This window comes from Ipomoea nil, unplaced genomic scaffold, assembly GCF_001879475.1.
Source record: "Ipomoea nil cultivar Tokyo-kokei standard unplaced genomic scaffold, Asagao_1.1 scaffold1932, whole genome shotgun sequence".
Lineage (NCBI taxonomy): Eukaryota > Viridiplantae > Streptophyta > Magnoliopsida > Solanales > Convolvulaceae > Ipomoea > Ipomoea nil.
The window spans coordinates 3,870,843-3,886,815 of record NW_017618360.1 but is presented as its reverse complement, the minus strand read 5'-3'; the positions used below and the strand labels follow the sequence as shown (position 1 = coordinate 3,886,815).

At 47.2% G+C, this 15,973-nt stretch overlaps 1 protein-coding gene across 1 annotated transcript; it reads right to left on the bottom strand.

Moving 5' to 3' along the window:
* Nucleotides 1–1,658: 1,658 nt before the first annotated feature.
* LOC109194080 (N6-adenosine-methyltransferase MT-A70-like) lies at nucleotides 1,659–6,097 on the bottom strand. Its single transcript, XM_019344953.1, has 7 exons — nucleotides 4,764–6,097; nucleotides 4,354–4,452; nucleotides 4,093–4,176; nucleotides 3,626–3,978; nucleotides 2,915–3,131; nucleotides 2,275–2,354; nucleotides 1,659–2,164 (listed from the first exon to the last, which is right to left on the bottom strand). The coding sequence occupies exons 1-7, from the start codon at nucleotides 5,907–5,909 to the stop codon at nucleotides 1,975–1,977; spliced, it is 2,169 nt and encodes a 722-aa protein (XP_019200498.1). The 5' UTR covers nucleotides 5,910–6,097; the 3' UTR covers nucleotides 1,659–1,974.
* Between the last annotated feature and the right edge of the window lie 9,876 nt (nucleotides 6,098–15,973).

The following is a 15,973-nucleotide window of genomic DNA, read 5'->3' as shown; positions in this document are numbered from 1 at the left end:
ACGTGTTGATGCTCCTTGGGCAGCGTGCCCTCGGGTGCATGACGGCCACACGGCCGACATGCCGAGACCTCGGATCTTGCCCCCTCGCCATCTATAAATACCCGCATTTATGACGCGAAGGGAGACTTTTGACTCTTTGCTTGACCAGAGCTTATTGACCCACTGTCGCCCGCTCCCGAGCTCAAGCCTTGTACATTGTCAGTGTACATATGGACCACCGTATATACTTTATTATTTTGGCGCCGTCTGTGGGGACCGGTACGAGAAGCCGCTTAGTACGACAACTACCGATCCCAAACGCTATGTATCCGTTCGTGAACCCCCGCAATGACGCAGAAGCCGAATTGAGCTCCTTAGATTTTCGCTCACACCTCAGTTCACGACTAGATGTCAATAGCTCCCCGGGGAGAGGCCCGACCCCCGACCTTGTCAATTTCGTCCAGCAAGGGCAGGCCTACCCCGCAGCGGCGGGACAGATTCCTTTCCAATACCCTGTATACCCGCCTGGAATGTATGATCCCGCCTACCAGTTTTGGCATAGCCCACCATGGTTCTACGCCCCGCAGTACCCGTACCAGCCAGCCCCGCTCGCTTACCAATCGTATCCGCAAGCGCCGAGGCCCAGTACGCCAGAGCCCGCACCTTCGCTCGGGACTTCGCGAACCGTTGCGCCAGAGTTACGCCGAGCCCAGTCGGAGCGCCGCCCTGCGCGATCCAGGCTCGGACCCGAAGACCCTCCATGTGAAAACAGCGAAGGACAAAATGCAAGGACTAGCGCATTCGCTCGACTCTGCCAACCGGTACAGCAGCGCCTGGGATCTCGCGACGAGGTTCGCGAATCAGCAGCCGGGCCCGCAACCAGTCTTCAAGAAGGGTCAGGGGAGGTCAGCTCAGCCCGACCGGGCCGTCAGAGAAGGGCCGAAGGAAAAGCTCGGAACAACACGGAAACCGATGCACGGGGATTGCTCGACCAAGTCTGACAGGAGGTCAATCGCTTGAAGCAAGAGCACGGCTCCGACCCCTTGGAAATGGTTTCGCCGTTGCTACGAACCCCTTTCACGGCAGAGGTCATGAATCAGCCTTAACCACACGACCTCCGGGTTCCGGGCAGCAAGGACTACGATGGGAAGACCGACCCCGAAACGCATGTTAACTCGTATTACGGCAACATGTTGATGATGGGCGTCACCGACGCCGTGATGTGTCGAGCCTTCTACTCCACATTGACGGGCAGAGCAGCAGATTGGTTTAAATCGCTAGAACCGGGGTCTACCTATGATTCCAATGTATTTGAGTTACTTAATCTATGTATTTGAGTCTACTTATGATTCCCAATGTATTTGAGTTACTTATGATTCCCAATCCTAGTCCCTCTTCTTATATATATACTTAGGTCTTGTACTCATGATTCTCATACCTAGGTCTTGTACTCTTGTAATTGATCTTAATACAATTCATTACACTTCTCGTCATACGTTCTTTGATTTACGAAAAATTTGTCGTTCTTTGATTTACGAAAAATTTGTTGTACACTGAGTGAAGTTGACTCTAATCATCAAAGTTAAAAGGATACATGAATAGGCAGAAACTTCATAAACATAAATAAAATATCAGAGACAGGCATATTAGCCCAATTACAATTAAAATTGCAACGAAAATGATCAAAAAAATAATAATAAAATTATTAGCCAACTGAACTGTTACATCATATTTCAGCTACTGTTTCAAAATCTTTTTCCACTGGCAACTATGAACATATGATACTTGGTGAACTCCATCTAACAACAAATTTCATATAAAGGCCAGGAAGGAACTCTCTTTCTCTATCCCTCTCTTGAGTATTTGATGGAACCAACCAAATTGCAAATACAAGTACAGGTACACTACTACAAAGGCAAAAGTCGCGATTTCAAATATTTATTTGATTACAGCAGAATCAGATGATCACAGTAGTTCGTTAACTGCTTATCTGATCTATCCTTCAGTTGGATAGGCAGATTCTGTATTCCTGATTTGACCAGAGGCAGTGTCCACTTCCATTGCAGCTGCTCTTGGAGGTGATGCAGGCTGTACCTCCACATCTGGATAAGCCGCCTTGAATCTTGCCCTCAGCCCTTCATCAACTAATCGAACCCCTTGCAATTGATTTCCAAGTGAAATCCATCTGATAGAAGACAACGACGACACTACTTAGTTCAGTAATATACTAACAATGTCAATAAATTAACCAAACACATAATATTAAGGTCTGTGAATGGATAGAGAAAGAAATACCCGGCATGAACATTATGCATTCGTGCAAACAGCTCCAGCTTTCTTGTCCTTGGACTTACCCTCTCCAGCATGGCATACATCTGTGAGTACACACGCAAATCATTTATAAATATATAAATAAAAACTATTGCCCCTGGGCAGAGGGCACTCCTAATTCAGTAACAATACCTAACCGAGTAAAGCTATAAAAGTAAAACAATCATTCCACAAGGCCCTGTTTGGTAAAATAGTTAGCCTATTAGCCAATTTTGGCTTATTTGACCACTATTAGCTGTTTGACTTGGTTAAATAGCCAATATATAAGTGTTTGATTAATTAGCTTTTTGTAACAATTTATTGCTTCAAAATGCTAAAATTCAAAAAGCTGCTCAAAGTAGCTTTTTCGATCAGCTTTTTTAGAAAGTCATTTTGTATGTAAGCAGCTAACTGCTAACAGCTAATTTACCAAACACTTTTCTACAATCAACTAATGCTATCAACTAGTCAAACCCACTAACAGCTATCAGCTAACAGCCATTTACCAAACACCCACAAGGAAGTGTTAAGAGTAAAGCCAAAATTGATAGACAGGGCTCCAAACCCAAAATAATGAATGCTTAAATAGTATGCCTCAAACCAAAAAATATTGCTTTTTACTCACCTCATCTGGCTTGCGACTTGTTTCACGAACCTCAGCAACAATGACATCAGTGTCGATATTCCTGTTGACCTCCGGATTACCCTTGATGCCAACCAGGCAATGCTCTTTACTGTGGTTGAGCCAATGACCAGTTCGACCTGTTCTGATAATTCGCTGAAGTTGATTGGTCTTTACCCAAATAATCTCCTCAACACGCTTGTAACCCCAAAGTTCTAAACTGCAGGAAGCACAATGTATTGATGCTATCTATAGTCAATAATCAGTTATTAATACTTCTAATTAATAATTTATCTTTAAAACATAATACAGACAACTTATTTCAGCATCTAAACTTGGAATCACTTCCTGGTTTTGAATTAGAAGTTATCACTTCAAATCCGTAACTTTATTGAGGAAAATCACATTTTCACTTGCTCAGTTCCATTTCAAACTTTCCAACCAATTTTATTTTTTTTTAAATGCCCAACTACAACAAAAAGCAAGAAAACAATACTCTTGACAACCACAAACTGCAGATTTTCATAAGAAACTGAAACCAATGTGTTATTTACCCAACTCTACAAGATGCATAAACTACCAGATAAGATCCATCTGGTGGTATACTTCACATCATTTTTAATATAGCAGAATCTATAGGTTCATTTTCATGACCATAAAAGCATAAATGTTTTCATACAAGTACTGATTCAACAGAAGAATAAGATTGCATACCATTCACGTCCGAGCTCCATAGCTCTTCCAGTTACCCAAAGGAATATCATACCATCAGTCTGAAGTGCAGGCACATTTAGAGTGCGCATTTCATCATCAGCCATTGTTCCATAAGGTAATTCCATATGAATGTCCCAAGGTGGATCAGCCATGATTATTCCAAACTGTCCTAAAATATCCATTCTGAATGAGCGAATATCACAGTTTATCCATTGTGGTTCACCAAGCTCTACTTCTGAACAATAGTGAGCACGTTGCTGTGAGGGCTTGGGGGTAGGTAAGGCACCTGTTCCCATCATATGATGGGACATATCTGGTGTAGAGTCAAGCTCATAATGCACATACTTGCAAGTCTGTCAATGTAAAAATAAATAAAAAATCAAAGTATATTAAAAATTAAAAATCAGCAATATGCTTCCAGATAAATCAACAAAATTTATTGTGTCATAAAATAAAACTGAATTTACCTTCATATGACGACATGTATCAAGGAAAGAGCAATCACCCAAATTAACATCAGTATGTGCAGCAATTATGCGCCGGAAATGAACCTAATATTCAGCAAAGCCAAGTTACAATGTCAGTTGAAATCAAGGCATCTTTTATGCTATGTATGGTTGAAAGGGTTTTCTATAGCTTCAAGAAATATTCTGCTGAAATGGGATTAATTTTAATCTTATGTTGCATATTTAGAGGTTAGATTTGTAAGGCTTCAGTCCGACTCTGACCTTCTCACAAGCCATGAAAGAACCAGATTGACGTCGGCAATCTTCTTTTGTTAATGCTGAGCAGTATTCCTTGACTTGGGAACCACCTTTGCTTTTAAACTGAGGTTAGAGACAAGTGATAGTATTAGCATCAATCAATATGATTAAAATGTGAGTAATTCATGGTGATTAAATGCACTTACTAACTCAAATAGATGATTAATACTGAACCACTGTAGTGTTTATAATAAGAATGCAAATTTCCATAAATACAGGAACCTACTTCAAACAGAATTTGATTACTTGTTCAAAGGATTGTATATCTCGAAAATTCAAACCAGTCTTGAGATTGCAATGTGAAACAGTACATATAACTTCATACTACAAAGCAAGGAATGAAAAAGTAATAAAAAAGGTAGAAATTTGAATACCTTTGCAGCAACAGCAGTCTCCCTGGCTGTAGGTCGGTGAATAAGGTCCAATAGCTCCTCTCCAGTTTTAGATTTTTGGATTTCCATGAAACTCTTCTTATTCAACAAAGCCTCAAGATCTTTCATATCATCTTCTTCAGTCCTAGGCTTCATATTTGAATTTGCCCCTCCAACTTGAGCATTTGGTCCAATTGGGGGCCTGGACATTGGAGGTGGCACACCAACCCCTCTTGGCATCCCCATCATTCCCACCATCCCTCTTGGAACACCTCTCATTCCCATATTCCCTGGAAACATAGGAGGCAATCCAGACATATGGGGCGGGTGTTCTGCAGGCCCTCCTCCCATCCACATATCAGGCATTGGCCTCCCGGATCCAAAAACGCCTCCGTTATTAACATCACTACCGGTTTTCAATAACTCCTGGTTCCGATTTCCTTCAATTGAACCACCACCACCACCACCACCCTCATTCTGTTGCTTACTCTCTGGCAATTCTTTCAAAAGACGAGTCCTATCTATATTCATAACCAAAACCCTAGCTTTCCCACTCACCACAAATTCCTCCAGCTCAACCCCACCATTGTCGTCTGCCATGGACTTCAAAGCCACCTCCACTGCCAGTATCGGTCCAGACTCCCCTCCAAGCTCCCTGAGCGCTGCCCTGTCAGCGGCAGTAGCCGACTGGTCATTCTCCAGCTTCCTGAGCAGCGTTGAGGAATCAATCGGCGTAAATGGCACTCTCTCCAGCAAACATACCGCGACCATTGCCCTCACCACCGACAACGCTCCCCCGCTCTCATCAATGTCCATCTTCTCATTCTCCAATCTGGAAGCCTCCGGAGAAGGATTTCCCCTTGCAGAAGCGATTTTGGGATCCGAGGAGGGCAATTTGGGGCCCCGAATGTTAGGGTTAGGGTTAGAGGAGAGAGTATGAGGAAGAGGGATGAAAGGGCGGCCGCTGAAGCAAGAGATTGCCTTGAGCGAGAGGTCAATAGAGGAGACGATGTTGGGAACGAGGTTCTGCAGCGAGGCGATGAGGTCCAGCTGAGCGTTGTGTACAGTGGTCGCACGAGATTCTAGCTGTTGCCGCATCTCCTTGGCCGACGCCATCTCTTCGTTCCGGCCGGCCGACTGTGCCTCCATGTACGTTGGGTTGCTCAACAAGTGACGAAGAAGACGATGTAAAGTTGGCTACTTTTTTTGTTATTACAGTCTGCGCGAGAGAGGGTTTTTGGGAGGTTTATTTACGTTCGTTAGAGTGAAGTGTGAAGAGACGACTCACGACTAGACAATAGGGAAGAGCTCAGATTATAATCTTTCTCAATTCTCAGTTATGTGTTTTTAGCTGGGACTGAGAGTAGAGCTGTTAATATGGGCTGGCAGGACGGGCCAAAGTTCAACGGGCTACAAGTTTAGATGGGGCGCATAAAAAAGTTCTACTTCTTAGCGGACTTGGATTTTACTTGCTCAGTTCCCGTCCGCACTTAGCTCGTGGGCTGACAAAATTTTCTCGAACAGTAAAATAAATAAATAAATAAATAAATAAATATATATATATATATATATATATATATATATATATATATATATATATACACACACACACACACAAAAAAAAAAAATTAAATAAGTGGCGGGCAACTTGCAAGACAGGTCAAAAAAACCGCTCTTTAGATTTTACTTGCTCAGTTCGTGTCCGCACTTGGCTCGTGGCTGACAAATATATATATATATATATATATATATATATATATATATATATATATATATATATATATATATATATATATATATATATAATTTTTTAAATAAGTGGCCGGCAACCCGCGGGGCAGGTCAAAAAAACTGCTCCTTGATGGGCTGCTATTTTCGAAATCACCCCTACTTAAGTAGGGGGTGGGTGACACAAACACACATAAAACTATATTTTGTGATATTCATATATCTATATCAGATTGAATATATACTTCCTGGAATACCCCGACCGACTTGCCACGTGTTTTATCGTTGTTTAGGCAGGATTACAGGTCGGATATTCCTGAAGGAACCCGGTCAGACACGACCGGCGCAATTCCCGAGCGATGTCTTCAGCACCCGATCGGTGGCCCTTGGACGAGAGAGCTGGGAAGAAGCACGTGGCAACGTTACGCGCTGACAGGCAGGGCTCGCGGGGTGGTGACACGTGGTTGCTACGTGGGTTACATGCCGGCTAGCCGGAATTGTGTCTCCGGCCTAGTGGCTATAAATACCCGCGGCGGCAACAGTGTAAGGGACTTTTGGAACAATCAATAGGCTATTTACAGACCCGCCCGACCGCAGTCAGTTGGCCCTCGGAATAGTCATTTAGATTGTATTAGGTCCTTCTTCACGATCAATAAAAGACTTTATTTGCTTTGACTTGGTCGTGCTTCTTACTTTAACCGCATTACGTGGTATTTACACTATCATTTTGGCGCCGTCCGTGGGGACCTGTGCACGAAAGCTAATGTCTGACCAACACCGGTTCTATCTGTCACGATGTATCCGTTCATGTATCACACTCTAGGCGATGATCAAGCAGATGCAGCGAGCTCATCCGATCACCAGCCCACGCAGTATCAAGGTCAGACCGTTGACCTCAACCTTAATCTATCACTGTAACACCCCGTGTTACGATCCCTAAAACCAATTAATCATTTAACCAATTACCCAAAAGAAAGAATTAAATAACAATAATTAATTAGGAAAGACCCACCATAGTCCACGGGCCCTTATCCCTAACCCAATCCTTGGTCCCAAAAGGAATAGAATTAGCAAGCCTATAATATTAGTTCCTAATTAGGACTCCTAAATATATAAATAGGGGACTTAAGAGGCACCTAGAACTCCCACCACAATAATCTCTCACCACACCAAGAATTCCAAGAATTCCCCTAGGAGAAATCAAGAAAGAAGAAAGCTTAAAGAAAGACCCTTCATAGCCAAGGAATCAATTAAGGCTAAGAGGTAACCCATGTCTCAACAAAACCTATTTTCATAGCTATGATTCCCCTCTTAGGATTTCCCCATATTATTGTGTATTGATGATTTGTGATATTATTATTGATGATTGGTGGGATGATTCCATGGGTGATCTTGATGATGAAAGGTTCTTGATAATTATGACGTTCTTGATGATTATATGACGTTCTTGATGATTATATGGTGTTCTTGATGTTCTTAATGATTATATGAGGTTCTTGATATTTATATGATATTCCTACCGAATCTTGATTTTGGAAGATGAATTGTGTTCTTGTTGATTTAAAAATAATTAGAAGCCTAGGTTATATCGTGGAATTCGTATGGAATTATTCTTGGTATATTGGGTGGGAATTCGCATGATTGGGTGTTGATTATGTTTAGAAAAGCATGATAGATTATGTGCCGTATGTTTCTTGATTTTGATCCGTTAATTGTCTACGTGTGTTATCAATTGCGTTTGAAAGTGTCTAAGCATGGTTTCGGGTTCCACAAAGGTTCCCGGGGCGTTTTTGGTGAAAAAGAGTCAGTGGGGGGTAGGGGACCCGCCACCTACCCACGGCCAAAAGAGGCATCGCCGGCAGCGGGCAGCTGCCCGCCGGGCACCCGCTGCCCGGAACAGTGCCGCCGGCGGGTGACCCCTCACCCACCGGCTACCCGCTGGTTTGTACCCCACCTTGGGATTTTGGCTTCCCCGTTTGATGTTCCCCCGACCCCCGTGGTGTCCCAACGGACTCCGTCTATCGTGCCTATGTCTAGTTTGATATTTCGGGTACCGTTCGTAGGTTGTATGAGTCTTATATATTGCATGCTAGTTGAATTGGTATCCCATTGACCTAGGTGAAAGAAGTATGAACCCCTTAGGATTATTCTTAGTATGTGAAGGATCACGCATAGGTTTTGTTATACGTTTTCTCCCCCTTCCCAATGTGTTAATGTGGGTTGCATGTGCTAGCTATGTGTTATGTGTGCATGATACCCCAATTCGGTTGCGATCGGATTGGTTATTCCTGAGCTGCGGTTCAGAAGCTGGCTGCGGTCAGATTTACACTCTTGGGCTGCGGTCCACCGTTTGGTTGCGATCAAACGTTTCTACATGAGCTGCGGTTCATATTTCCTGGTTGCGGTCATATGACATACTCTTGGGCTGCGGTCCACTGTTTGGTTGCGATCAAACTATGATGAGCTGCGGTTCATTGGTCGGTTGCGATCGACCCCTCCGTGTTGCGATACGGGGCAGGGTGCTGCGGGGCCGTGTCAGAGCTATATGCGCTGACCTTCATGTATGGGCATGCGATTGGTCCTGTGGCGCCAACAAAGTGTGCTATGTGATGAGATACGGATGAGTTGTTGTTATGAGTATCTTGGGGATGTGACTATGGGATTTATACTAGGAATCGTATATGTTGGGTTATGATTATTAATTATGCTTATCTTTACCTGTCTTGCCTGTTTGTAACTATATATGTTTGGTATAACTGTTGTCTGTGCTTAGCTCTATCTGTCGAGTCTACCCCTGATTTAAAAGCTAGAGTTCGTAGGATATATCTTCATGTTCAAAATGGTTTTCGTATATCTATATATATCTCTATATCTATTGTATTTCAACGCGTTGGAGTGGGTTACCAGCATCTCTCGCTGAACAGATATATTTGGCTTTCAGGCACAGACGAGTAGATCACTGGAGCCCGCTAGAAGCTTGGGGCGTAGCTTAGATAGTTTTCCCTTTCGGCCTGCGTGCCATGATTTAGTATTGATACTGATTGAGGTTTTAGAATTTAGCCTGTGCACCCGAGTTCTCTAGCTCGGGTGTGGCATAGCACCCCGTACTCTTTGTATCGTATTTTGGGATTTAATGAGTTTCTATCTTTATTATATAAGTTTTAAAAGTCTTGAAAATCTGGGGTGTTACAATCACCGCCTCATCCGACGGCACAGTACCCTGTCGCCCAGCAACCGGTCAGCTACATCCAACCGGGGTATCCACCACCCGGCCAGCAGTTCCAGTATCCCGGGCAATATCCGTACCCGATCCCACCTCCAAAATATGGGTATTGGCCTGGTCAATCGATGTATTACACACCCCCGACCGGCTATCCCCAGTATATGCCTGTGAACATGGCTCCTGCCTCCGCTCCTCCGATTTACCCGACTATCCCGACTGAGCCTGAGCTTCAGCCCACTTTCCGAGCTAGGCGTTCGGCTCGTTCGAGGTTGGGGTCGCAGGGTGCCGAGGCCATGGAGGTACCACGGCAAGCCCAGCAGGTACAGCCGGAGATGCAAGCCCCAGTGGAAGATCCCGAAGAACAGGCCAATCGGGAAGTGGCGTTCGAGCGGCTCCGCCCAGCCATGCGGCAACGATTGGGACCACAGGACCCGAGCCGGCACTCGGTAGATTTACCGATAAAAGAAGCCAGCCAAGAGGGCTCATCTGGGCATAGTGGGTCAAGATCACATCGTCCACGACGCGCCTGGGAACCGGCCCAGACCCAGACGATTGAGCTTAATGAGACCCGAGGACTGCTCAACGACCTCCAAGCAGAGTTTAATCAATTTCGAAACGAGCACGCAATGAGGCCCCCGGTCGATCAATCAGCCTCCTTGCTGAGGACACCCTTCACGGCGGAGATTATGGCCTAGCCTTACCCGCTCGATCTGCAAGTCCTGGGCAACAAGGGTTATGATGGGAGAACGGACTCTGAGGTCCACGTGAACACTTATTACGGCAACATGATGATGATGGGCGTGTCTGACGTCGTGATGTGTAAGGCTTTCTATTCCACGCTCTCCGGTCGGGCGGCGGAGTGGTTTCGTACATTGCAGCCGGGTTCCATTTCTGATTTGGCCACTTTGGCAATGAAGTTTATGCGGAAGTTCGTTACTTCCAAGATTGTGAGAAAGCCCTACATGTACTTGGAAAAGGCCAAGCAGCTGGAGGGGGAGAGCTTGTCCGAATTTTTGGTCAAGTGGAAAGCCGCGGTCGGGGAGGTTGAACTAATGGATGATCTTACTGCCATCCGTATGCTCCACATTTTCCTCCGAGCTGGCTACTTATACCAGGACTTTATCCTCCATCCCCCGACCACTTACGAAGAGGCCCTTCAAAAGGTGACGGATTATGCTAATGCTTGAGAAGCGAGCGCCGTCAAGAAATCGCAGGAGGTCGGGACTTCATCCCGCAAACCCACTGGTCGGGCGGAACATCGATCGGGTGATGATCATCCCCGACCCCGCACCCGGCCTGGCGAGTTTACGGCTTTGAACCGATCCGCGGCGGAAGCTATGCAGTACGCCCAGTCTTGTAATCTCATTCGCTTCCCTCATCCCGGGCAAGATGGACCGGATAAATCTAAGCATTGCGCTTATCACCGTTGTGCCGGGCATGACACGGAGGAGTGCACACACTTAAGGCAGCTGTTGGAAGACTTGCTCAGTCTGGGAAAGCTGAATAAGTGTGTGGGTAAAAGGGAGGAGACCAAGAAGGATATCGATCGGAGAGATCACAGGCGCTCTCACCACCGCTCAGATCGCTCCGATCGTTCAGATCGGTCGGGTCAAGACCGCAGAGACCCAGACCCTCCATCCAACAGCCGACCGGCGGCCAAACCGACCATCCATGTGATTTTTGGCGGTTTGGAGGATGCCTCCCGACGGAGGGAGAATTGCCCGGTCGCGATCGTAGACTCCCGTGATACCGGGAAAAGGCAGAAGATGGAGCCCATCACCTTCACTTTGGAGGACCAGCCTAACAGCGGAGACCACGGATTGGAAGCCCTCGTGGTCACAATTGATGTCAACGGGACCGATGTCCACAGGGTCATGGTGGACACGGGAAGCAGTGTCAACGTCCTTTATTTGGACGTATTTGAAAAGCTTAACTTGGACAAGAGCGAGCTGATTCCAGTCGGCGTACCCTTGTCGGGATTCACCGGGGCCCTCATTCGCCCCGAAGGGAAAATCACGCTCCCGGTCGAGATTGACACCCCGCCAAAATCTGTCAAGACCGAGCTGGAATTTGTTGTGGTAAATTTGCATTGCGTCCACAACATCATCTTGGGCCGATCGGCTATAATGAAGATCGGTGGGATAATTTCCATGCCCCATCTATGCATAAAGTTCCCCACCCCGAACGGGGTCGGTGTGGTACGCGGAGATGTCCAATCCGCAAGTAAATGTTACACCCGGGTCGTCAACAAGCGTGATACTGGCACGTCTTCCCGGGTGAATACGATCGTGAAGGAAGCTACCAGTGATCGGAAGGAGCAACCTGAACCTTCCGAGGAAATCGAAGAAGTTCCCCTGTCCGAGGACCGACCGGACAGGAAGATCAAAATTGGTCGGGCCCTTACCCCTGAGCTGCGATTGGAAGTACTGGCAATCCTTCGGGAATTTGCTGATATCTTTGCGTGGGAGCCCGAAGACATGCCCGGGATCGACCGAACAATCATTTGTCACAAACTTGCCGTAGATCCCGCGGCAAAGCCGGTCGTTCAGAAGACACGGCATTTATCCTCCGATCGCCGAGAGTTCGTGAGAGAAGAGGTCAAAAAGATGGCAGCGATTGAGCACATCCGACCGGTTTTCTATCCCGAGTGGGGTGGCAAACATTGTTCTTGTTCCCAAGCCCCCAGCATGGAGGATGTGCATAGATTTTACCGACCTCAACAAAGCATGCTCGCTCAACCCGTACCCGCTCCTGAGCATTCATCAAATGGTCGACGAGACGGCCGGGGCCGAGCTCATGAGCTTCATGGATGCTTTCAAGGGTTATCACCAAATAATGATGCACCATGAAGATGAGAGCAAGACAACCTTCGTAACCCCGGATGGCTTGTACTGTTACCGAGTGATGCCGTTCGGCCTTGGCAACGCGGGAGCAACATATCAGAGGATGGTCAACATCCACTTTGCGGATCTTTTGGGGCGAACGATGGAAGCATACATAGATGATATGCTGGTCAAGAGTCGGGACCGAGCCGACCACACTCGGGACCTCCGGGAGTGTTTTCAGATTATGCGGAGGTACCAGTTGATGAACCCTAGCAAGTGCACATTTGCGGTTCAAACGGGGAAGTTCCTTGGCTATATGATGACTAAAAGAGGAATCGAGCCCAACCCGACCAAGGTCAAGGCTATTCTGGATATGCAACCGCCCATTACCGTTCGGGAGGTGCAACAATTGACCGGTCGGTTGGTAGCCTTGAGCCGTTTCCTCTCCAAATTAGCCGAGCGCGCCTTACCATTCTTCAAGGTATTGCGCAAAATAAATGCATTCGTCTGGGACGATGAATTACGAACGGCTTTCGACGAGTTGAAGGAATATCTTATGTCGCCGATCATACTGTCGAAGCCCGAGCTCGGGGAACAGTTAGAGGTATATCTCGCCGTATCCAATCGAGCAGTAAGTGCAGTTTTGTGCCGAACCGATTCGGTGGGGGTCCAGCGACCGGTTTACTATGTGAGCCATGCGCTCCATGGTCCCGAGCTCCGGTACTCCCGGCTAGAGAAGGTCGTCTACGCTCTATATATAGCTGCGAAGAAGTTAGCTCCCTACTTCCAAGGTAAAGCCATTCATGTGTTGACCGATCAGCCGATCGGACCAGTACTCCGCACCGCTTCTTCTTCAGGGCGCTTAGTTAAGTGGGCACTCATGTTGACTCAGTATGCCATTGAGTACCGACCACGACCAGCAATAAAGGGTCAAGCGTTGGCAGACTTCTTGGTCAAGTGCACCGCTCGGGAGACCCGACCCCCGGAGGTTGAGGACCCCGAGGCGACGTGGTGGTCATTGGCCACCGATGGATCAAGTAGCAGGAAAGGAGCATGAGGAGGGGTCGTGGTCACGAGCCCTGAGGGTTTCAAGGTATACTTTGCATTGATGTATCAGTTCCATCCGACCAATAATGAAGCCGAGTATGAGGCCTTTGTCAACGACCTACAATGGCTCGGGATTTGGGGGCTGATTACATCCGGGCTCAGACAGATTCTGCACTTGTGGGCGGGCAGGTCCTGGATGACTATGAAGTAAATGGTGAGCGATTACAAGCTTACCGGGACCTTGCTATGGAGAAGCTCACCTTGTTCCAGGGATATACCATTCGACATGTTCCCCGACTAGACAATGCTGATGCGGACATCTTGTCTAAGTTGGCACAAGACGCCCCGGAACACATGTCTAAAATTGCTTCGATTTTCGTGATCCCGAGACACAGCATTCACCGGTTGCCGGAGCACCCATTCAACCGGCGGAGGATACTTGGATCACAGATTTGATGGAATACCTCCAGCACGGTCGGCTACCAGACGACCCCCAGCGTGCTCGGAAGGCCAAGCTCAGAGCTCCAAGGTTTCAGATCCAAGATGGTCGTTTGTACAGACGATCGTATGGAGGCCCGTTCATGCGTTGTTTAACTGCGTTTGAAGCTAACTTGGTAATGAAGGAATTGCATTCGGGCATCTGCTCATCGCATCAAGGAGGCCGATCACTAGCTCGCCGTATTATGCTGATCGGGTATTACTGGCCGTATCTTCAGTTAGATTGTGAGAAGCTTGCAAGAGGGTGCGAGACGTGCCAATTATTTGCTCGGATGCCTGGACGACCGGCCACATTCTACCAGCCGGTCACGACTGTAATTCCTTTTGCTAGGTGGGGGGGGGTGGACATTTTGGGACCATTCCCGCAATTATCCGGTCGGAGACGGTTCGTCATTGTCGCCATCGACTATTTCTCCAAATGGATCGAGGCCGAGCCATTAGCCACGATCACTGCCCAACAGTGTGCTAGGTTTCTTTGGCGCAATGTCATTTCCCGGTTCGGCGTGCCCGTTCATCTAATCAGCGATAACGACCGACAGTTTGTAAGCCAATACTTTAAGAACTTTCTTGCCACGATCGGGACAACTTCCATCCGATCGTCAGTGGCTTACCCCCAGGGAAACGGACAGGTCGAGAATGCCAACCGGACAATTTTGGAAGGTCTGAAGAAGAAGTTGCATTCTGCTGGTCGTAGCTGGGCCGATGAGCTCCCTTATGTTCTCTGGACTTATCGCACGACCCCAAGAGAAGCAACTTTGGAGACGCCGTTCGCCCTAATCTATGGGGCCGAGGCTCGACTCCCGGTCGAGGCATGGATCCCGACCGCTAGGGAGCGATCTTACAACGCCGAGGAAAATGAACACTCCATGGTCGTGGATCTTGATGCGGTCGAGGAAAAGAGAGAGATAGCCGCTCGGCGAATGGCCGAGTATCAGAAGAGAGTGAAGAGTTCGAAGGATGTCCGGGTCAACCCTCGGTATTTCCAAGTCGGAGACTACGTTCTACGCCGTCGGGAGGCAAGTCAGTCGTTGGAAGGGGGAAAGTTAGCTCAGAATTGGGAAGGTCCATAACCTACCGGTTGGAGACAACGACCGGGAGACAGATCGAGGGCACGTGGAATTCCGAGCACCTCGTCCTATTTAGACATTAGTCTTTTTGTAATTGTAGATGGAGTGGGGGCTTAAACCTGTGAGTGGGCCCGCCCATCATTTATCACTTGTATGTTTGTAAATTATTAACCGTCTGCGAACGGGAAATATTAATGTATATACGATCGGTGATTGCTCGTCCGTTTGCACACGGCGGCCCGATCGGTTTTTTCAATTGCTTAAGTATGAGGTAGGTTGTGTCAAATCTGCTTCACCAACCGGTCGTGCTCATAATCTACCAGATCGAGACTCGGCATCAGCGAATGAAGAGAGGCTTTTCGCCCCACATAACACCTCTCCCTTGGTCCTGACCGATAGGGGTACAGCTAATTGGCTCTAATAGCCATCTACCTCTAGACCGGCCGAACTCTAACGACCGGTTATTGCGCTCATCTTCGGCGGACACTCGGGTCACGCCATCGATCGGGGAAACCAGAGCTACATCAAGATCTCCCCGATCCGTCTAACTTTTTTCCACTGTCGCACTCACTCGTGCCTCGTGTGCACAACAGTGTGGGGGCTAGGGTAAAGAAGGAAGGGTAAAGAAGGAAGTACAAGGCCAAACGGTCGGGCAAGCCCCGAACGAAAAGGCCGCAGGGTTTTTTTAAGAGGCCAATAGGCCGAGGGGTCGGGACACGAACGACCAGCAAAAGTTTCATTAATCATTCAAAAGGTGCGCGGTACAGATCGGGACCGGGCTCCCGACGGAGTTCACTTAATAAAAACGAAGAAGCTAGTACACGG